The sequence below is a fragment of the Mytilus trossulus genome, chromosome 2, assembly GCF_036588685.1.
Source record: "Mytilus trossulus isolate FHL-02 chromosome 2, PNRI_Mtr1.1.1.hap1, whole genome shotgun sequence".
Lineage (NCBI taxonomy): Eukaryota > Metazoa > Mollusca > Bivalvia > Mytilida > Mytilidae > Mytilus > Mytilus trossulus.
This window is the reverse complement of record NC_086374.1, coordinates 60,015,188-60,040,668: the sequence shown is the minus strand read 5'-3', so window position 1 is coordinate 60,040,668 and position 25,481 is coordinate 60,015,188. Positions and strand designations below refer to the sequence as shown.

The following is a 25,481-nucleotide window of genomic DNA, read 5'->3' as shown; positions in this document are numbered from 1 at the left end:
CAAATATTGCTTACACTGTAATACTCATGAAGAATATGCACCAATCAATTTATTTAGGCATGCTAAACAAATAATATTTTTTTTAACATGAAAAATTTTAACAAAAAATCAATTCAGTGGTTACATTTTAAATTTAATAAAAAAAATACCCTGATATCAAATACAAAATACATAATCCTCAAAACAGTTCATATTATATACCATTGTATATAATTATAACTAAGAAACCTTATCTTCTGTGTTGATCAAACTTATACTGATATTTTCTACAGTATCTAGAAATAATAATTATGGGTTTTTCTAGAAAACTAAATCCAAAAATCTGAACTTTCCTTTTGTTGCTTGTCAATGTCTACAATTCTTTTAAAAATAAATGGGGAATGGTTCAACAGGAAACCAGTTAGTGTTCAAACATAATATTGAGTTATCTCTCTTTATATAGTCCAAATGACATATGAGATTAACACATGGGACACAGATACAGATAATGTCCCCGCTTGCATATCATATACAGTTACAAACAGACATAACTGAAGAATGGTAAAAGTGACACTACGCAAATGTGTACTTGATCTGAGTTTTGTGGTAGTAAGCATTGTGTACAAGTTTCATATCTATAATACTAAAATTACGAGGTCCAATTTGTCAGCCGTCATCACGTAAAAACGACGAATCAAAGAATTCAACTTTATATAAAACTAATATAGTACAAAGGTGTAGATTGAAAATTACACCACTCCAGGCCCTTTTGTTTTCCACGTAATTAATATTGCCAATAATTAAGAAGTTCCGGGTCGAGTCCGACACCGATACCGATACCAATAGTATATTCACCTGTTACCGATTACCTTATCTGTACGTTCCGCATCTGACAGGCGCACCACCAAACGGTGTATTCAGGATTAATATGCTATATAGTTTTACACGGGTCATAATCACAGGGTTGCCACTACTTAATTGTCAAATTGTTAACTATCGTAGTATTTTGAACAGTTAGACTTTCTAAGATAACAATACGAATACTAAAAATCTGGACTAAAAATAAGGCGTATAGGTACAGTTTTCAATTTGTTAACGGACATGACATAAAACAGCGAATCAAAGAATTCAACTTGATTTATAACTAATGTAGGACAATACTGTTGATTAAAAAATACTCCATTCCAGGACCCTTTGTTTTCCAAACAATTAATATTACCAATAATTGATAAGTTCCAGTTAGACGGGTTCAAACAGAAAGATTTGAAAGCAGAGAAAACTGTGTATCTTATAATCGGCATGACTTTATCAAATGACAATACTATAGTTATATACTTTAATTTAGTCTGAGACTACTATAACTATGTGTTATAGTAGTCTCAGATTTAGTCACGGACCCGCGATATCACGGGTGTGTTCTAGTTATTTAGTAAAGGCAAACTTAAGTTGGAAAATTGAAACGAAAAATTCAGCAATTTTCCATATGTAAAGGGGCATAACTCTAGAATGGTTTAAGTTACACAACTAAAATTCAAACTTGATCTGTGTTTCGTGGTTATAAAGCATTGTGTATAAGTTTCACTACATTTTGTAAGGTTAAACTAAAGTTAGAGAACAGAAACCAACTTAAAGACATACAGAGGGACAAGGGAAAAACTCTGCTCTGTTGCATAATATTTAGGTAAAATCGCTTCTGTAAATAGTTTCAGTGTACCAAAAATAAACAAGCAAAAAATGAGATAACAGTTTAGTGAGAAAAAAACCAAATGATCAACCCCCTTCCATTTCCCACTTTTAAAAAATCCTAAAACCTAAAACGTTCACCTTTTGATTTTTTTGTTTGAACACATATTGATTGATGCAATGAGATCAAAAAGTGAAAATGAAACAAAACAAAATGCTGTATTCATATAACGATAATAATTGTTCATTCCTAATTATTGTGAATTGGAATAATATTATCTATAAATACTGTGTTGATGTAAAAGATCATCCCTGATCAGTGTGAAATGAAATAACAAAAGATTGGTCACAGAGCTGTCCTTTCTGTATAAATCACCACAGAGTCATGGTTTATTAAAGTGTCTGTATCATCCTGTGACCTAGGTAACCTTGGTAGTCGTTGGTTACGTAATACTGCTATAGCTGCAGCACTCTCAGTTCTCATTCGACTAGTTCTTTTTAAACTTGCAGACTAAAAATATAAAATGTATTAAAATTCCTTTTTTTATTAATAAATCAAACTTGTATCTATAATACTAAAATTACGAGGTCCAATTTGTCAGCCGTCATCACGTAAAAACGATGAATCAAAGAATTCAACTTTATATATAACTAATATAGTAGAGTGGGGTGCTCATTTTCGCCGGGGACACAATTTCGCCGTTTTAGGATGTTGAGGTGTAAAAACTTCAAAGGATGGCTGAAATGGAATAAATGTACCGGTAAATTTTATTTTTATAACAAATATGATATTTTATTAAACTGAGACAAAATTGCGGCTCCTACCGAAAAGGACCGAAAAACGGACAACGATTTTCGAGCAATTTCCTGAATAAAAAACACGATTTCAAAGAAGTATTTCTAAGTAAATATTTGACTGAATGCCCTAATTTTTAATTCCTTACACCTTTGAAATGTCTGCTATTCATCTATAATGCAATTGATTTCATAAAACTTGTTAAAAGCTGCGGTTATTTGGTTTTAAATAGATGTGTAAAAACGGCGAATATGTGTCCCCCATTGACAAAACATCCGGAAATTTCAAACACCTTTTAATCTAACTTTTCAGATGATTTTTTTCAAACAAAACCTTTTTCAAGCTTAAGAATATTTTGCGTTTGAAGTTATCTTCATATAAAATTATCAGTAAACTTCAAAAACATTTAGACCTGACCATAAACTGTAGAAAACATGGAAAGATGTGGCGAAAATGAGCACCCCACTCTACAATAGTGTTGATTGAAAATTACACCACTCCAGGCCCTTTTGTTTTCCACGTAATTAAAATTGCCTATAATTAAAAAGTTACGGAACGAATCCGACACCGATACCAATAGTATATTCACCTGTTACCTATTACCTTATCTGTACGTTCAACCTCTGACAGGCGCACCACCAAATGGTGTATTTAGAATTTCGCTGTATACTGTTGAGTAAAAAATACTCCATTCCAGGCCCTTTTGTTTTCCAAATTATTAATATTACCAATAATTGATAGGTTTGAGGTCGACGGGTTCAAACAGAAAGATTTTGAAAGCAGACAAAACAGTGCATCTTATAATCGGCATGACTTTATCTGATGACAATACCATTACTAAAATAAGGCATACGCATAGTTATACACTTTAATTCAGTCAAGGACCCGCGATATCACGGGTGTGTTCTAGTATATATATATATGTACATGGTTAATAATCATCTATCTTGTAAGCATAATTCATTTTGAATTACCTCCCTTTGATCACTGTCAAATTTCAATTTGATGAATTGTGTGGTAGGTGTTTGCTCTTGTCCTGTGCAATTTCAATTTGAAGTCACTATAACAAACATGTTCATACAAGTTAAAGAATACTTAGAGGATTTTATATACTCATGATTTTATACAAATATTTTTGTAATAACGGTGAAATTGTTGACAAGATAATACTTTTTGAATAACTTTATCACTATCTGCTTTTATCTTGATTTTCAAGATCAATAGACTGTTGTCTGCTTGTAATATTGTTTTCTGATTTTAACTGTTACAAATGTACCAAAATAAATCAACTAGTATCATACCTCTGCCAAAAAATCTTCTGAAGACAATGTCATAGAAACAGCTAGTGATTCTGTATCCCCTGTTTGATCTTTATAACCTGGATTTTCTATTCCTAAAAAATATTAATATCATAAAAATCTATATATCTATATCAATATATCATTGGAAAACATCTAAATATTACAACACACTACTGCTGATCAGTGAGTCAGTATCTCAGGCTAATGATTCCAAATATGTGTTACATATGGCATGAAAGTATAAATAAGAGTCAAATTCTAATTTTCTTCATAAAAGTAAGCAAAACTGTGAAAAGGGAATTCTGATAATAAATTTGGAAGTATATATTGTTGAAAACATTATGCTATTCTATAATTTTCAATGGAGTTAACATTAAGACTCTAAAACAACATATTCTTAATTTTATAGAATATTTTAGTCTTCCTGCCATTCTCAACTAATTAAATATTATTTTTAAAAGCAAGCAGATGCATATATCTCGTGTAGATCCTTTTTAATTTAGGTATAATCCATAAGTTACTGAGGAATATTGCAATCTCAAGTTACATGTGCATATCAGATATTTAATTTTTTATCCCAAATTATGCAAATATTTTTTTTCCAACCTACCAATAAACTGATAATGTACCACCAGATGAGGCATACATGTTAGAAATGGAATGTTCCCAGCCACTTTAAGCACAATAAATAAACTGAAAGTCAACATTATTAAAAGCCTTAGAAAACAATAAGTGTTGAAGTTGTGGTCAATTGAAATGTGCCACTGGTGACAAAGGAACTGCTGACCCTTCCAGGGCACCTGAGATATGCTGTTTGCATACTTTGCTTATTAAAATCTATCATAAATATTAAACAGAATCTGTAGAATAGCAGGCACCAACTAGAGATGATATATAAAATATTCAATGACATGGAAATTACAATAAAATAATCTTTCACTAAACATGACAGCCATTAGACTCTCTGCACAACTGCACCATCTCACCATGTGACTTTGGAGTAGTTGTTGGGTCATAAGGTGACCTTTTAAAAATACTGTAAACCAACTTATTTTCGCGGATACTTTATTTCACGTTTTACTCATTCTTGTTCCCTTCGTGGCTATTTAATTTCGGGATATTCTTATTTCTTAGTGTAGTTTGATAAGAAGAGATACAAATTTTAAATATTCCTGAAATTCGAGAAAATAAGTTGGTTTACAGTATCCATTTCACAGACTTTTGACCAATATCTGCTTTCAGTTGTTGATAGAAACCTTATAAAAATTTATAAAGTGTAGCAACATACCATTTATAGAATTATTGCTTGATCTCTTTATCAGCTGTGTTCCTGGTACCTCTAAAGAAGATATAACTATTGATGGCTGCTCCTATAAGAAGAAAGCAAATAGTATTCATTAGATTATAACATAAGTCATTTAAAATACCTGTTTATAATAAGACAATTCATTATATTTCATTTAAGTCATAGTTACTATGGTTTAAGAATGTTTAAGCATTTCACTGATTCTCATTGCCAATTTCTACCTAAATCTTCTGTTGATGTATTTAGGATGATCTGAGATTTTTTATTTGTCTTTCTGGACAATTAATCTATTTTTTCTAGAAATACATAACCCATTCATATGCCCAGTCTATAACATTGGTGTAAAAGGGCTGTTATGATTTTGCTGTTTAGTGTCTGCTGTTTAGTGTCTGCAGTTTACTTCATTGTTGAACACCTTTATACAAATTTCCAGATATAGAACAAGAATCAAGGCTTTCTTTGGTTGATAAATTGATTTACTTCCAGGTATTTTAAGAAACTGATGTCCTATGTACCACTCCATGTACTACATATCCTTTCTATTCAAAAGCCCATTCATCACAAACATAATTCCATTTTTTTTTTGTATTTCCATAAGAACACTTGAGGAGTAAAAATAACAAAAGTTCCAACTTGATTATCAGTACAATAAGGTTTTTAAAATAGAAAAAAATGCATCACATATTTTGAAGAGATTATCCTACATTGTCTTTCAAATGCAACCCATTTTATCTACAATTTTATCTTTAAGCTACAATCTAGCTTTTTTGTGCTAATCTAGCATAAAGCAATTACCAGTCCATCAACCATCTTTTATCTCTGATAATTGTTTTTTTATGTAAATATACTATACTTATGCTAGGTAAAATTAGTTAGGCATATATATTTTTTTTGGTATTCAAAATCTACAATTGAATTGAAAGATTGCCTAGGATATTCAATCATACCCAAAAAAAAAATCAAAATGATAAAAAGTATTCTTTCTATCATCACTCTGACAGACTAGACCTATGACAAAAAAATACCTTCAGTATTCCTATTACCTTCTTTGTTTTATTATTAGATCCATATTGTACAGAGTCTCCAACAAAATCTATTCTCCTTAATGATCCTCTATCTTCTAACTGTTCAGATTTGGATGTTCTGAAATTTGAGAAAGAAAAAATGAAAAAGAAATAGATCTGTTTGCTTAAAAGCAAAATTGTTAAAAGATGAGTATAATCATTACAAGACAGAAAATTTTAGCAATAAATCTTCAGTCTGGCATGAATAATGAAATTTTATGTTAACGTCATACAAGTGAGAGGTTTAGCAAGCTATAATTCTTATATGATTTGCATATCTATAAATACTTGAATTGGATTGGTCATTTATAATATTTCTCTTTGTTTACACTTCAATAAACCATGTTTCAAAAATTACTTTCGTAATCTATTTATGCGCGATACACATTCTTGCAGGGATACTGGGATTTTCAGCAAATTGAGATTAATAAACAAATGCATAAAAGTAGTTTCTATAATATGCATATGTAACAAAAAAGAAATAAAACAAATGCACTAAAGCTTCCAAAAATGCATAAAAATAAAATTTAAATCAAATTCCGCAAAATTTCAGGAATGATTTGCAGAATTTACGTCATTGCAAAACACAGGGTCATACGAATGAAAACTTTAAAGGGACAGATTATTTTGTTACATGTACCCTTCAAATTCAGGTAATATCTCATTAAAACCAAGTTTTGGAGGTAGGTGCTATTTTATTTTAATTTCCATAGCATTTGTAGAACATTTATGGATTTTAGAAAGTCAATATGGCGGCCAACTCTTTATTTACGACCAGCCAGTTGTGCATTTGATGGTTATTATAGTAGCCTTTACACTAAAAATTGTTAATAAAAAATCAGGAATATTTGGCTCAAGAATTATAAGGATTAAACACAATTTTTTCTAGAGGTTATTGATGTGTCAACTGGGACTCTTACTCACAATATTTACATAAAAATACTTTGGACTTTTATTCAGTTCGTGAGTTCATCGCCCCATTTTACACATCGACAACCTCTAGAAAAAGTGTGTTTAATCCTATAATAAAACCAGGTTCAATCCACCACTTTCTACATTACAAAATGCCTATACCAAGTCAGGAATATGACAGTTGTTATCAAATTCATTTGATGTGTTTAAGCTTTTGATTTTGCCATTTGTTTAGTGAATTTTTATTTAGAATTTTCCTTGGTGTTCAGTATTTTAGTGATTTTTTTTTTTTTTGACAAAATATACCTGCACAGTTCATGTCAAAGAGAATTAAGTGAATCTCTTATACAAAAAGATGTGTGGCAAACATCATTGAGGCAGTAACCTAATGATATAAAAACATCTATGGGTCAGTATCATGTCTTTCACAATAGAAAAAGAGTCCAGAAAATTTGTGATTTAATTTTACAGAGACAAACTTAATTAAGCATTGTTCATCAAAACCTTATGACCAAAAACCAAATAATATAAATATATAACATAAGACAACCACTGAGAAAGTTCTTTGACATGCACTGGAACTGTAGCAGGTTGAAACTATTTTCTTTCAAACCTTGAGCAGTAATTTGTTACTTTAGATAATTAGCGTTTTAAAACTAATTTCTGCATATTTTATGTAATCGCTGAAAGAAAATAATAAAAGCTCCACTATCATTTCAACATATACTGTATCAGTATATATATATATATAGTAAAAAAGAAAAATCAATATATATTACCTTAAAGATTTGTCTCCTTGTAAGTTTCCAAATACTCCAGGATTTTTTGTATTCACTGAAACATATAGGTTACACTTCAGTTGAAACTGGATATTTAATTTTTCTAAAAAGTTAGAGTTGAGACAGGGGGCCAGGCTGTTATCATCAATTTTTTATGACAAATGTTAAATATATAATAAACAAGTGAAACTGCGAGCTACTGCTCACTGATGACTGCCGCAAGTGGATAATATTAATAGTGTAAAAATATGCAAGTGTTGGGTAAACAGGAAGTTGTCGAGTGATGAATCTGAAAACGCATCACAAGGTATAGCTGACTTATATAAATCCTGAAACCAAATTTCAGAAATCCTTGTATTGTAGTTCCTGAGAAAAATGTGACGAAAATTTTCAACTTGGCTATCATGTGTAAAATCGATTAAGTGTTCGTTAAACAGGAAGTGGATGAATGATGAATCTAAAAACGCATCACACGGTATGGCTGACATATATAAATGTTGATACCAAATTACAGAAAGGGTGGATGTGTTGTTCCTGAGAAAAATGTGACGAAAGTTTCATGGGACAGACGGACTGACAGACAGAGGTAAAACAGTATACCCCCCTTTTTTGAAAGTGGGGGTATAATTGAAAGCGGGGGTATAATAAGCTATTCAATTGAAATCTGTAGCTGATACATATATATATATTAGGGACTTTTATTCTTTTTCCCATTAAGGTTGAAAATCAATACGTTTTATACAAATTAAATATGAAATATGCATAGTACAGTCAATTTCATAAACAACATAAGAAATTAATATCCCTTACTTGTATTCTAGACTTCCATTTCTATCAGCTACCAATCACATATTAAATTTGTTACAATTCCTAGTATTGAATTAATTCTTATTTTATATAATGTATTTCTCTTTTTTTTCTCATGTGACATATAAACATCTGTTTAATATGGTTTAACATATATACTAGCTTCCTTCTTCCCATTTCTTAAATCAAGATATTTAATGTTATCTGATACTGTGTACCCTTGACCTTAAAACAGGTGTTAATTTCTACAATATTTTGTAAAAAAAATACCCCAAATATACTGAACATCAATAAAAGTAAGTAATTTGGAAATTAAATTTCAAATTGCTATATCTTTAAAGCTAGAAACAGGACTGGTCAGAAATTTTGACATCGACACATTTTTAAATAAATTTCTCAAAATACTAATTTTTTTTTTAACCTCAGATTTTTTGTTGGTTTCATTGAAGTGATAAAAAAGAAAGAACTAACAACAAAGTGATTAAAAGTTGCCTATCTACATTTAATACACATTGCAAATGATGTTTAATCTTTGGCTTTTTTTTCTTCAATTCAAAACTTATTCTCTGGGAAATTCTGCTGCAAGATTGGAAATTTTCTCCAATGTGTATCATTTTTACCTCTAATTCTAAGCTTTTGTTTCCATTTTTTTTTTAAACAAAAGAAAAGCTAAAAAGTTTAAACAACAGAAAACAACATAGGATAGATATTTCTTTAATTGCTGATTTGAAAACCTGCAAAACCAAACCTGCATCAAAATTCTGTCTGAAGTTATAAAATGCTCACATTTCAGGACATGCAAGAAATATTTAAATTCTTTTGTGTAAACCAATAACTAATATATGCTAAAAGTTTTCTTAAATGGTAATTGTTCCCAGGTTTAAAAAAGGGGGTATTTTCCTTTATATAAATATTGCATCGAAAATTTTTCTTGAATAAATACTACATACCATTCCAGCTTAATTTGATATTGATAAGAGAAAGTGATTTTTTTGGGGTGGAAAATTTATTTAATAATATTTAATAAATATATTGCTAGGTCTACTTATTTCTTAACTTTTAACATTCCTTAACCCTTTTGCAGATGAGTCCAGGTTTTCCGGAATTCACGCTTCAGACAGCTGACGATGAGTACCGTTTTACCGGGATCGGAATACCTCTTTTATATTTCCCTCTCAAAACAGTGCAAACTTGATTTATCTTTCTTTGATGAATACTGGGATGAAAGTGTAAACATGGCGCTTCTGTTTGTTGAAAACCATGTCAAAATCAGAGGAAATTTACGGAATTGACAAGAATTTGAAATGAGGGAGAAAAAAATTTGAAAGAATATGGTAGAATTGAAGCCAAACTAGTATACTTTTTGGACATAAAATGTCGTTTTATGTACAAAACACTTGGAATGGACATCGTTTAGTGCGAGGAATTTGTACAAACTCATTAAAAATTTTCAAAATTTTGCCGTTTTGGGTTAAAAATTATGATTTGGGGTCAAAAAGCAGAATTTTGAGAATTTCACCTAGATAATGCTGAAAATTTTAAAATTTGAATATTTTATGAGGAAAAAATTACAAAAAAATGAACAAAACTGTGAACATGGTGGTAGTGAATGAAATAAATACACAAATAACTACAAATAACTTTTTATTGACATTTATTATGAAGATCTCCCACTTGAGAGTAATAGTAGCTAAGGAAGTCATTGTCTCAGAGTAGCTTCTGTCTGGGCAGCAATCAGTAAAAGGGTTAATTAATTTTCCAAATTTCTGCTACCCCTTCTAGACAATTGAATGATTAAGCTCTGCTGGGTTTTTTCTTCTTATTGAAATAAACCCCACATTTTTTTTTATTCACAACATAGTAATAATGGTTTTGTTGCCACAGATTTGAACATTGATTTATTCATTTATTCTAAAAAAAAATATTTATTATGATTTTAAAACAAACAATGATCATCTCCACACACAATATTTTTGATTTTTTTTAAATGTGGAAGCTATACAATTAGGAGAAACTTTGTGATTCTCATTATCAGATTAAATTGGGAAGCTATACAATTAGGAGAAACTTTGTGATTCTCATTATCAGATTAAATTGGGAAGCTATACAATTAGCAGAAACTTTATGATTCTCATTATCAGATTAAATTGGGAAGCTATACAATTAGGAGAAACTTTGTGATTCTCATTATCAGATTAAATTGGGAAGCTATACAATTAGGAGAAACTTTGTGATTCTCATTATCAGATTTTCTTTTTGTGATTGCACAATGCATCTTACCGTATTTAGCCTGGTCTAATCTTTTCCTCCTTATACATAAACAGGTAACCAGTATAATCACCATGACAACAAGTACAGCACCAGCTATAATACCACCAAAAACTGCTGGTGATAAAACAGAGTTGACTCCCTTTGATTGAGAGAGGCTGATTGTTGTAGCCTCAGTTGACATTTCCTCCTTGGTTGTGGTTTCAATAGGCAAAGGTGGCAAAAAGGCTAGAAATAAAAATTTACATACATAATTTTTCCACAATCAACAACTTATTGTGATTCATATTTTTTTTCTGGGGGGATGAAATGTATCCTTGCATTGGTGAGTATATAAAAGTATATAAGAACTGACCAATTGAATATTTTCAGTATAAAATAATAAATTTTGTAAATTATAAGAATAACAGATTGTTTTAGGAAACAGAATGCTTCTTTTCAATGTATTTTTTTTTAAATGTTACCTTTAATAATAGTCTTGAAAAAAAGCTTTTACTCAAACCGATTAGTTTTAAAGCCAACTATAGGCAATGGGTATTTCTCATGGTTGAAGGCCTTACCGTTGCCTGTAATAGTTTACATCCACTTTAATTGAACTCTGGTGAATATTTGTCTCATTGGCAATCATAACTCATTTCATTGTGACAGGGGAAATAACTCTAGAAACTTTTAAAGAGAAGTACTTGTTGATGCTGTGTAATAAAACTGGTCTCCTACACTGGCACCATTTACTGCCACAATAGTAATCCTGAATACATGGCCTGGTGATAGATTCTGTAATATCACTGTTGTCAAATCTGTTTGGATTCTGGTGACCACTCCTGAAATAAATAAAATCTCATGGAATAAAACTAGAGGCTCTAAAGAGCCTGTGTCGCTCACCTTGGTCTATGTGAATATTAAACATAGGAAGTAGATGGATTCATGACAAAATTATGTTTTTGGTGATGGTGATATGTTTGTACATCTTACTTTACTGAACATTCTTGCTGCTTACAATTATCACTATCTATAATAAACTTGGTCCAGTAGTTTCTGTGGAAAATGTAACCGGTAGTAAAAATCTACAAGTTTTATGAAAATTGTTAAAAATTGACTGAAAAGGAAAATAACTCCTTAGGGGGTCAATTGAACATTTTGGTCATGTTGACTTATTTGTAAATCTTACTATGCTGAACATTTTTGCTGTTTACAGATTAACTCTATCTATAATAATATTCAAGATAATAACCAAAAACAACAAAATTTTCTTAAAATTACCAATTCAGGGACAGCAACCCAACAACCGGTTCTCTGATTCATCTGAAAATTTCAGGGCAGATAGGACTTGACCTGATGAACTATTTAACCCCATGTCAGATTTGCTCTAAATGCTTTTGTTTTTGAGTTATAAGCTAAAAACTGCGTTTTACCCCTATGTTCTATTTTTAGCCATGGCGGCCATCTTGGTTGGTTTGGTGGGTCACGCCACACATTTTTTAAACTAGATACCCCAAAGATGATTGTGGCCAAGTTTGGATTAAGTTGGCTTAACAGTTTCAGATGAGAAGATTTTTGTAAAAGATATATTAAATTTACGAAAAATGGTTAAAAATTGACTTTAAAGGGCAATAACTTCTAAAGGGGTCAACTGACCATTTTGGTCCTGATGACTTATTTGTAAATCTTACTTTGCTGAACATTATTGCTGTTTACAGTTTCTCTCTATCTATAATAATATTCAAGATAATAACCAAAAACAGCAAAATTTCCCTAAAATTACCAATTCAGGGGCAGCAACCCAACAACTGGTTGTCTGATTCATCTGAAAATTTCAGGGCAGATAGATCTTGACCTGATAAACAATTTAACCCCATGTCAGATTTGCTCTAAATGCTTTGGTTTTTGAGTTATAAGCCAAAAACTGCATTTCACCCCTATGTTCTATTTTTAGCCATGGCGGCCATCTTGTTTTGATTGGCGGGTCACGCCACACATTTTTTAAACTAGATACCCAAATGATGATTGTGGCCAAGTGTGGTTTCATTTGGCCCAGTAGTTTCAGAGGAGAAGATTTTTCTAATAGTTAACGACGACGGACGACGACGACGCCGGACGCCGGACGCCAAGTGATGAGAAAAGCTCACTTGGCCCTTCGGGCCAGGTGAGCTAAAAAAAGACAAATTTCGTTTGGAAAAAAAGAAATATAATTGGAGGAAAATTCAGAGGAAAATTTGAATTGAGAGAGGACACTAGTTAAATGAATAATGTTCTTGACACATAAACACATAAAATGACAAGATAAACAGGAAGTTATTAAAATATATAAAAACAAAAATACTCTATACAGACTAATTATGCTGTAAAATAAAAACTATATCAGAAACTATTCTTAAGAAGATGTTAGTTTTAAAACAATCACTCAATGAGAGCAAAACTAATGCAGCCAATTTAGAAATAAAAAGAAAAATGCTGTGATTTGCAGCTTCCTTAATTGTTGAAAAAATTGTTCATCCAATAGGTGATTTTTTTTTTTACTATATGAAAAATTGAGTACATGAAGACAACAGGAAGTAGATCAGTAACTTGTCTGAAAAAGCATATACTATCAGTTTAGAGAAATTAAGCTTGGTACTATATACCAGGTAGCTGTTAGAAATATAGCTGTCAATACAAACAACCTGACTGGTCCCACAATGTGACAAGAATGTGTCCATAGAACATGGATGCACCACTCACACTAGCATTTTCTATGTTCGGTGGACCGTGAAATTTGGGTCAAAACTCTAATTTGGCATTAAAATTGGAAAGAGCATATCATAGCTATATATATAGGGAACATGTGTACTAAGTTTCAAGTTGATTAGACTTCAACTTCATCAAAAACTACCTTGACCAAAAACTTTAAACAGAAAAACATAATGCCCATAAATAGGGCATAAAGAAGGTGATCATTCGTAGCCTATTCAACCATATTATTATAAGAAGTTTTCTGGTTATTTAAAAGTATTGGCTCAGAGATGTTATGGGAAAAGTTATCTGAAGGCTATGTTACTTGCACATTTTCTGTGAGTGGTTGACATAAGATGTAATTTTTTAGTAGAATATTCTATAAGTGGCTGGCTTTGAATAGTGTCAATTCTGTAATCATGACATGCATTTATTATTGAGATTTTGAGGATTGGATAACAAGAGTGCACACACTGAAATGTCTCGCCTTCTTTACTGATCATTGATATTATGTTGATAGTCCCAAGTATAAAGCTTTATTACGACTGTCAAATCAAATAAACTTAACATTAACCAGGATAGCAAAACAGAGACCAATGAACCATGAAAAAGAGGTCAAGGTCAGATGAACCATGCCAGACAGACATGTACAGCTAACAATGCTTCCATACAACAAATATACCGGTAGTTGACCTATTGCTTATAGTTTAAGAAAAATAGAACAAAACACAAAAACTTAACACTGTGCAATGAACCCTGAAATTGAGGTCATGGTCAAATAAAACCTGTGTGACTGACATATAGATCATAAAATATTTCCATACACAAAATATAGTTGACCTTTGGCATATAATATAAGATAAAAAGACCAAGCTCAAAAACTTAACCTTGACCACTGAACCATGAAAATGAGGTCAAGGTCATATGACATCTGCCCACTATACATGTACACCTTACAATCATTCCATACAACAAATATAGTAGATGTATTGCATAAAGTTTGGGAAAAACAGACCAAAACACAAAAACTTAACTATAACCACTTAACCATGAAAATGAGGTCAAGGTCAGATGACACCTGCCATTTGGACATGTACACCTTATAGTCCTTCCATTCATCGGATATACTAGCCCTATTGCTTATAGTATCTCAGATATGGACTTGACCACCAAAATTTAACCTTGTTCACTGATCCATGAAATGAGGTCGAGGTCAAGTGAAAATGTCTGACGGGCATGAGGACCTTGCAAGGTACGCACATACCAAATATAGTTATCCTTTTACTTATAAAAGAGAATTCAACATTACAAAAAATCTGAATTTTTTTTTCAAGTGGTCACTGACCCATGAAAATGAGGTAAAGGACATTGGACATTTGACTGACCGAAACTTCATAACATGAGGCATCTGTATACAAAGTATGAAGCATCCAGGTCTTCCACCTTCTAAAATAAACAGCTTTTAAGAAGTTAGCTAATGATGCTGCCGCAGCCGGATCACTATCCCTATGTCGAGCTTTCTGCAACAAAAGTTGCAGGCTCAACAAAAATTAGAGTTAATTCATGTTATTTCAGGAAAAGCTGCATAGATATATATGTATCAGATACCAGAATGTGAGCTTTTATAATTGGGATAATAACCAAGTTGCATTTTTCACATTAATATCTGAATTTAAAGTGCTTGCCTTCAACAACCCCCATGTTTTTTCTCAAAACAGTTTTTACTAGAAATCAATACACTGGCATACAATTTCAAGATATATATTATGTTTATAGGGTACATACTATACTAGGTAATTAATCCTTTATCATAAATCATGAAACGTAATCTTTATACAAACAAGTCTCCAGTTTATTTACATACAATTTTTATTCACAGTCAGTAATATCTCCTCTATATAGATTATACCAGGGTTATTAAAACACATAAAGTACTCCCCTCTTGACATCATACTATAGCCACTTCTTAGTCAAATATAATTTCTAGTACAATTCAACTGTACTTTGGTACTTTTAATTATATCAAGACCTTAATGTTTACATGAGAACTTTAGTCATCAATCTGACGGACATATGACGACCCATGGTTTTTCATATTTTGGTTACTGCATTTTTTCATGATTTTGTGGTAACATTTTTCCTTATATATATTTAATAGTATACAAATATATATGTATAAACTTAACAGAAATACTTTAATATTGAATATTGATTAATATGAAGGACAAATAATGATTGACATCTAAATTTTTATTTTTTTTTGTTAGTCTGCACGTTTTTTTTTTTTTATGTTTTTGTGGTGACAGTTTTATTAATTTTATCCAATATGTATACAAAAATAACAGAAATGACTCACTGAATACATTTGTTTTTTAATGTGTGTAGTCTAGTTAGAAGACAGACATTGAAAGCAGTAAAATGATGAGATACTAACCTATACCGAATATGAGATGAAACTTTGCTGGCTGAGTCGACTCTAAAATATCAATTTCTGTGTTCTTGGGAGGGTTTTTCATTTAAATAATTGTAGGCACTCAGAAATGTTGCTCACCAGAAGTAAAGGCCCTTTTATTGTGATCAAAATTAAACTAAGTAAGTATTATCTTAAGATGTAAAGACATGCTCTTTTTCAATTCATCTATTAAGAAAAGGTTGTTTTAAATAAGTGTAGCCACATAAATTTGTACCTTTCTACTTAGTTAAGTGTCTTCATGAACCTGAAAATCAACTTCTTGAAAAATCTGATCGTATTTACCTTAAATAGTCCATATTCACAAAAATTATGTATGCTTTTGCTTCAGAATTCAACAGACTATCTTATAAAATGGTTTAAAAACATTATTCACATTAAACTAGCAATAAAAAGTAAATAAGGTTATCTACAGAAAGCTTATTTATATATTTTTTGAGAAAAAAGTGCCTAAATATTGTGAAAAACGTGACGACATGATCAACATTTTTATGAAAATTCTGTACTAGGCTACATATTTTTATTTTTGATATGTTTTAGACAAGAGTCAACTGAAATAGAATGATCAAATAAATCAATTCTATCATCAGGGTCTAGGGAGATAATAGAGTTTGAAAATTTGAAAATTTTGACAATTTTCCAACTTGAAAATATTTGTTAAATTGGTTGTCATGGTAACCAAGTTTCCCTTCTTGAATCCATCTTTTCAAATGTTTCCTATTTAAGTTGAACATTATAGATTGAAGGATCTAGTATATATTTTTTATACAGTTCATCAGTATTGCACTTTTTCCAATTAGAAAAAATATACAAATTTTGGGTATTTAAGGCCATTAAACACCTTGTTGCTAGGAACATCCGTTTCCATAGCAACAGCTTGATTTTTTGTGTGCAAATTGCCATTTATATCATTTTTGCCTCAAGTTGAATCAATTAAACTATAGCAGATGGATATCCTTCACTATGGATGTATCACCCTTTGCATGATTCTTAGCTGGACTGCTACTTAAATCTAACTTTCTTAAGAAAGTAATTCTAATATCACACTTTGGAAAAGTAATTCACAAATGGGTTTTAACATCCAATTAAGGTGATTGATTTCAACCTGTTTAATATGATTTACATTATTTAAACCAATTCTTAATTCTATTTTCAGTCAATTTAATTGATAATTATGTAATTGATATCAGGATCAGGGGAGTGGTTTTATCTAATTATCTGACATAATCTACTTTTGTATAGATAGGCGCTTAGGACAGTCTGATGTTATTCTATACATAACATCTCACTGCATTTGTTTGCACATGTCCTAATTAGTCAGGAACCTTCCACATTTTCACAAAAACTTGTAGGGTAAAAATACTAGTAAGTCAAACGCATCTCAGTATAACTTACGACAATTTTTTTTGGGGGCCCTATATAGCTTGCTGTTCTGTGTAATCCAAGGCTCTGTGTCAAAGGCCGTACTTTGACCTATACAAATTTTAACTTGGATGGAGACTTGTCTATTTGGCACGCATACCACATCTTTTAATATCTATATAAGGTCTATCCTAACCTGACTTGTAAAATTTTACTTCTAATTTGCAAATTAATTTATGTGATTGTCAATATACAGGATAATTACAATGTATGACCACATACGTTAACAAATCCAGAGATTTTTTGAAAAATATAATTTTGTACTACATGTAATAATCAATGGATTTTGATTATAATTTCTTATTTCATACTGCAGGACAGGGTTTTGAACTCGGTAATTCCTTATTTCATACTGCAGGACGGGTTTTGAACTCGGTAATTTCTTATTTCATACTGCAGGACAGGGTTTTGAACTCGGTAATTTCTTATTTCATACTGCAGGACAGGGTTTTGAGCTCGGTAATTCCTTATTTCATACTGCAGGACGGGTTTTGAGCTCGGTAATTTCTTATTTCATACTGCAGGACAGGGTTTTGAGCTCGGTAATTTCTAATTTCATACTGCAGGACAGGGTTACCGTTTTGAGCTCAGTAATTTCTTATTTCATACTGCAGGACAGGGTTTTGAGCTCGGTATTGAGTACTTATTGTTTAATTGACTGTACTTGATTGCTAATTGTTTAAAGTGAAATGCAGTGACTAATACTACTTGTAAAGTTGTGATGAGAATAATTAACAAAAATTCTATTTATGAGAAAGTGGGTGGATCAAGAAAAGGGCAGATAATTTTAATACCAGTCAAGGGTAGGGAATCAAAAACACAAAACGAGTCTGAATAAGATGTTAAGATATAAATTATGAAAAAAAATAAGAAAGATACAACCATGTACAAAAATGTATGCATTTGTCTCTCATTAATTAATTATCAAATTATGAAAATATCAATAATGGTGCAACAAGTTTACCCATTGAATATCAAATTGTCATCCTCCTTTGAATATTTTTTTCATGAAATATATATACATTAGCCTATTAAATTTTTTAATAAACTTACCTTCAAATTTTACATCCCATATGAAACATAATCCTTAACTTTCTGATAGGAAATATAGTATGTATGGTCAATCAGTCAGATTATTTATATACAGTATTGTTAAAAATAAATTATATTTCACATATAATCATAATTCCAAGATAGATATTTATAAAACTTCACAATATAATCATCAAATAAGATTTATTCACCTATTATATAAACAAATCTCAAATGTCAGAGATCTATTTCAATCTTTATCAATACCTTTAATTAGATATCATTTTTACCTGTATAATTTAAACAGGTGTGTAAGTTTAGCTGTAGGCCAGTTAAAGTTAAAATGCAGATTACTGAATAATTATGACTGATGAAGATGATATACATCAAGATTTGTTTTCAGATTCTTTTATTTCATCGTAATTAGAGATATTTCATACACGAGACTGGAAACTCCACTTAATGACGGTATAATCTTTTTAAATATCATATACATCTCTCATTATAAATGTACCTTTTAACATTATGAATTACTGACATACATTCTTTTTTTTTCCCATTTTTTTCCCCCCAATTTTTTATTTTCCCTTGAATGGTTTTCAAAGTTTAAAGTTAAAATGCAGATTACTGAATAATTATGACTGATGAAGATGGTATGCATCAAGATGGCTCTATAATCTTTTGAAGTATCATACACATCTTATTATAAAGTATTTTTTTTACATATTGACATTATATAGGGGGTCTCATTGGGGGGTTCCGATCCCGGATTACGCTTACTGTTTTGTCCGATTCTCGTATCCCACTTACACTATATACGTAAGTAATTCTCATTTTTTTGTCATTTCCCGGGTCCCGCAAGACCTCATTTCCCGTTTTCACGGCACAATAATTTGACTTTCAGGTGTCACGCTTACAAAAAATCAGCAATCCCGTGTCACGCTTACAAAAAATCGGCAATCCCGTGTCAAGCTTACAAAAAATAGGCAATCCCGTGTCACACTTAGACCCCAATGAGACCCACTATACATTCTCTATTTTTTATTTTTTCTATATTTTCTTGTATGGTTTACAAGGTTTGAAAAAGGTATATAATTAAACAAACAAATAAAGATTTAAAGACGAATATAGGTGACAAACTGACAAGATTATATGAGAAAAATTTTAAGTCACAAAAATATGATGATGGAAGTTTTTAACGACCTTGACTGGCTATACAGCCCTCGCACGGTCGGGACTCATGGAAATAGGGTTGAATAGCTAGTTTTTATATTAAATATGATGTTATAAAATATGGAAGTCTAGATGATTTCTAGAGAGGATAATAAAACAACTTTAAAAAGAACATCTGTTCTTTAGTAAGTGATCTTGACCTGTTGGCCCCAAAATCATTAGCGTTCTTCCCGTTTTCTATATTATCCATCATATATAATTTCATTCCAATCAAGCTTACATCCATAAGGAAAACACGTTTCATTTTAATAAATAATGACTTGGACTTTAGATCTATTGACCCTTAAATCATGAGGCTTCTCCAAGCTACTCTTTATCAAACATATCCAGGTATAAGTTTCATTTCAATCATTCCAGGGAATTTCAAGTTCCTGTCTGGGAACCATTCTAAATTTTTTTCATTTTTTTTGTTTAGAAATACATGTAGTGATCTTATTTACCATTGACCTTTGAGTCCCAAAATCAATAGGCTTTTCTATCTTCCAAATAACACTCTTCTGTACAGAACTTAAGATTTTTTTCAACCAAACAAGGGAAACCTAAAGTTATCATCTTGAAACAATTTGTTATGGACACACAGATAGAAGGATAGAAAGACAAAGTCACAATTATATCAATTGGAATATTTTTTGGAGAGTATACAAATGTTGCATAGCAGCTAAGACACATATTTTCTAATTAACTAGTTTTACATATATCAATTTGAAAAACAGTCACCAAACCAGACAATGAATTAGATAGCCATTTAACCTGAAGCTGCCTTCAAAGAAAATATTTGCTCAAGTTAAAGATTTATTGCCAATGAAAAAAGAACGCTTAATGGAATGTCTTATTTCTATATTGAAACCTAAATTAAAATCATACCCCCTATCACTTAGTCCATATAATCGTAAGTTGATAAATTTTTATCACTACAATTTTGTTAAGACAGACTATATATATATACCCCCTAATGTTAGTCCATACCATACAATCATTATTTAAGTTGATAAATTTTTATAAATACAAATTAGTTAAGACTGACTATATATATATATACTTTGGCCGTGAACCAACCATCCTGACAGTATGATTACTTATAAAACAAATTGATGTTCAAATCCTCAGGAAAATCATTCATGTCTGACACATCCTGTACACATCTTCAAGTCTTAAGTCAACACATTATACACCATTTCTATTTTATGTTCTTCAATTACTTTCTTTTAAGTTTTTTTTTTCAGTCAATTTAATGTTTTCAATTTCTATTAAATTTAAAAGTTTTACCTCTGGCAATGGTATAATTTTTAAATTTGTTTTTGAAAATGATTTTTCTTACTTTTTGGAAAGAATAATTATTATTTTCATGTAAAGGTCAATACTAAACACATGTTCTTTTTGATCATTTTTACATTTGTAACATAACATGTTTATCAAAAAGCTTCTCATCTGATCAATTAGATATGACACAAGTTTTATGTCATAAAATACATTATTTTTGTTTTTACAAGTTGTATTTCTTTCCTGCAATAAATAAGACAAACTATAAATGAAGAATATTTCTGAAGACATCAATGAAAATGGGAGGGACAGAAAGACGAAATAATGGAAAGATAGAGGCAAAAGGATGAATGGTCAAGGGTAACACTTAATGTCACCATTGACTTTAGCAAGGGGCAAATGAGGTCAAGGACAGACACACCATGACAGACAGACATATTCACCATACAATCAATATATGCATTAACTATAGTTGACCAATTGCTTATAGTATCAAAGAAACAAATTTAACCATGAAAACTTAACATTGACCAATGAACCATGAAAATGAGGTCAAGGTCACACATAATAAATAAAATTATGCTATTAAAAAATGTAATCATAATCAGAGAAATTATCTTTTCAAAACCTTTTTTTTCAATTATTCACTGAATCCTGTAAATGAGGTCAAGGACACTGGACATTTGACATCTAAAATATTATGCCTTCTAAAATAAAAAGCTTCAAAGTAATTAGTTACTGACGCAGTAACCACCACTGGATCACTATCCCTATGTCGAGCTTCAGAGGTAGATTCAACAAAAAGCAATGTAAGGGCAATAATTTTTATAGGGAGTCCACTGATAGTTTCAGCTATGGATACATAATTTGTAGATCTTGCCTTGCAGATAAGGTTTCCTGCTTATAGTTTTCTTTCATAAATTAATTTCGTCAAAAATCATCTTATTAACCCTTTCCTCCATAATGACGCCTTTTGACGCCACCCCCTTTACTCCATTATGACGCCTTTTGACGCCTGTGTAGTACCTCAGTTGAAACACTTTGACTACAAAGTGTCTGCAGTAGACTTAATAAAGTTTGTATCCAATATAAAAAGAAATATCATAGGAATATCTGACTTAAATTTATTTGATGAAATAGTTGTTTTTCGCAATGCCTTAATACTTTAAAGCCTATGTTCAGCATTTTATTAAAAAAATCCTATGCAAATCAAGTATGCAAAAAAAATATTTCAATGGAGGAAAGGGTTAAAGGGCAATTACTGCTAAAGAATGTTGACACACTATTTTGGTCATGTTGATATATTTGTAGATCTGTATTGCTGATCATTTGTGATATTTTAAGTTTCTATTTATCTTACAAGTTTTCAAGAAAATAGGCAAAAACTATTACAAAACTTCTATAAGGAGCCAACAGATAATTTTTGCTGCTTTAAGTTCTTTTATTTTGTGATAGATTTCCAGTCAAAATTCAGGATGATAGGCAAAACTGAAGAAAAAAATGGGTAAAAGTCTTAAAGGGCTAAAAAAAGATGTCATGACAGTTTTTATTTACTGTGGGTTCATTATCATTCATAGGATACCAATTTTTCATGGATTTTGCGGGTAGAGGTAAACCATGAAATTAAATGTTCAACAAATGACAAATTTTCTATGAGCTTGTATGCACACCTCTGCAAAACTACGAAACAAAATATCCATGAACAAACAAGTTTTCCTTTTTCACTAAAATTGGTACCCATGAAAATAAATGAATCCACAGTACATAAAAGGACAGATGGTAGATTTTTAACATTCTGAACTATTTAGCTGTGCTATAGAAGTTTTAAAGATATTAGACAAACCATGCATTTTACCTATGCTTTATAAGGTAAATATGTCTAAATAGATGAATCATTAAAATTAAATTGACTGAGACTTACCATTACCAGACATAGTATCTTCAGTTGTTGGTCTGAATACCAGAACATTGGATGTTAAGTGGTCTTCATCTAAACCTTTATCCTGATACTGGATTACATAGTGCTGAATAACTCCATTTGGTTTTTGTGGGGGTGACCAGGTCAAAGTGATGCTTGTGGGTGTGGCTTGGTAATTGACATTTCCAACTTTACCAGGTGCTATGTTGCAAAGTAAAGATTTAAAAGTATATATTCCAACATCTTATATTTTGTATGCAAGAGTATTTTTTTTTTTATAGTAAACAGCTAAATCAAAGGTGCTATTAGATGAAAAATAATTGTTCATGATTCATGATTGGATGATTGCAAAGTTTTTGTAATTTACCTGATTCATTAGTCCTGACAGTTCTCCATTCTGTATATGGCCCATTACCATTTGTTACAGTGTCTGTATATATACCTAATCTTAGTCTGTATTCAGTCCAAGGTAACAGTTGTCTATTAAAGCAAAAGTATATATACATTTTCCAAACATTTCTATTTAAAACAAAAACAAAAAACCTTTTAAAAAAGACCCCAGCAGATATTAATGTTCCATTGAATTAAAGAATGACAATACCCTTTTTTTTTTAAATAAATTTGCAAATTACATTTTTACATCTTATTTTAGGCAATACAAAAGTTTCAGATCTATGCAGTAAATCCTTTCTAATAGCTTTTTTCCACTATTTTATGAGATATATATACACATGCCGACTTTATTCCATAGAATAATAAACATACATACCTGATTGTCAAAGAAGTCTTCTGTATATTATCAACATAGTTTGTCTCTACAGAATTTCCATCTGTATACTGTATAATAACTCCTGTTAATTTACTGTTCCATGTACTTTTGTCTGGTAACTATAAAACAATTATTTGAATCAATATATCATTTTTGAAGAACTTAATAAAAAGTAAGTATACAAAAAAGGACAGTTTTACATGTATTGATAAATTATTTCTACAGACTAATTTTATTATCTATATAATTTGTATAATATCAGTAAACTTTGCCTCTATCAAATTTGTCTTCTTTGAATAGAGGCTGGTCTCTCGTGCAAAAATATCCTTAAACCAAGTTTGGTGAAGATCTGATGTATTATGGTAACAATCCCTCTTCCCATCATACAAGCACTCCTCGTGAACAATCATAAGACAAAACAATTCAATTCATGACTTATAATATATACGATACTAACAAATTTAAATTTACAGTCATACATGTATTGTGACCATGAGCTAGTCCCTCTCATCTTTGGAACTTAAAAAACTGTATATAGTTTGACCTCAACCTATTACATGTACCTTTATATTTGAAAAATGATTCATGTTCTTGCATAGGAAGGCGTCTGGTGAAGACTCAGGACAGAACTGAAGCTCTATAGTACTTCAATCTTTTCTGTTATGTTATGACCATTAGCCTTTAAACTTATAAGTAAGGTTCAATCATTGTCACACAGTTGACAAATGTTAGTATAGAACTTGATATACCTGATTACAGTAATGCCTACAAGAGTGTAAAAACCATATTTACACATACCATAGCACACAGACAGATTGATTGTTGTGTTACTTTATCCCCTCAACATTTAAAAAACATAATTCTTCAACAAAAAACAACAAAGTAATCCCACATTCATTTAAACCATATAAAACACCACCCTTAGACTTCTACAAACAAAGTAGTCCTACATTCCTTTAACCATATAAAACACCAATCTTAGACTTCTACAAACAAAGTAGTCCTACATTCATTTAAACCATATAAAACACCAATCTTAGACTTCTACCAACAAAGTAGTCCCGCATTCAGTTAAACCATATAAAACACCAACCTTAGACATCTACAAACAAAGTAGTCCTACATTCCTTTAACCATATAAAACACCAATCTTAGACTTCTACAAACAAAGTAGTCCTAAATTCCTTTAACCATATAAAACACCAACCGTAGACTTCTACAAAAAAAGTAGTCCTACATTCCTTCAACCATATAAAACACCAATCTTAGACTTCTACAAACAAAGTAGTCCTACATTCATTTAAACCATATAAAACACCAATCTTAAACTTCAACAAACAAAGTAGTCCTACATTCCTTTAACCATATAAAACACCAACCTTAGACTTCTACCAACAAAGTAGTCCTACATTCCTTTAACCATATAAAACACCAGTCTTAGACTTCTACCAACAAAGTAGTCCTACATTCATTTAACCATATAAAACACCAATCTTAGACTTCTACAAACAAAGTAGTCCTACATTCCTTTAACCATATAAAACACCAATCTTAGACTTCTACAAACAAAGTAGTCCTACATTCATGTAAACCATATAAAACACCAATCTTAAACTTCAACAAACAAAGTAGTCCTACATTCCTTTAAACATATAAAACACCAACCTTAGACTTCTACAAACAAAGTAGTCCTACATTCCTTTAACCATATAAAACACCAATCTTAGACTTCTACAAACAAAGTAGTCCTACATTCCTTCAACCATATAAAAC

At 30.9% G+C, this 25,481-nt stretch overlaps 1 protein-coding gene across 1 annotated transcript in view; it reads right to left on the bottom strand.

The window, feature by feature from the left end:
- Positions 1 to 1,407: 1,407 nt before the first annotated feature.
- Positions 1,408 to 25,481, bottom strand: part of LOC134707677 (cell adhesion molecule DSCAM-like) — a 79,113-nt gene continuing 55,039 nt past the window's right edge. The window contains exons 22-31 of the mRNA XM_063567661.1: positions 23,709 to 23,827; positions 23,307 to 23,419; positions 22,943 to 23,140; positions 11,579 to 11,716; positions 10,908 to 11,123; positions 7,821 to 7,875; positions 6,109 to 6,208; positions 5,048 to 5,129; positions 3,760 to 3,851; positions 1,408 to 2,173 (exon numbers count right to left, since the gene is read on the bottom strand). Of these exons, the coding sequence (XP_063423731.1) occupies positions 2,009 to 2,173; positions 3,760 to 3,851; positions 5,048 to 5,129; positions 6,109 to 6,208; positions 7,821 to 7,875; positions 10,908 to 11,123; positions 11,579 to 11,716; positions 22,943 to 23,140; positions 23,307 to 23,419; positions 23,709 to 23,827 (1,278 nt within the window). The 3' untranslated portion in view covers positions 1,408 to 2,008. The remainder of the gene's footprint in view (positions 2,174 to 3,759; positions 3,852 to 5,047; positions 5,130 to 6,108; positions 6,209 to 7,820; positions 7,876 to 10,907; positions 11,124 to 11,578; positions 11,717 to 22,942; positions 23,141 to 23,306; positions 23,420 to 23,708; positions 23,828 to 25,481) is intronic.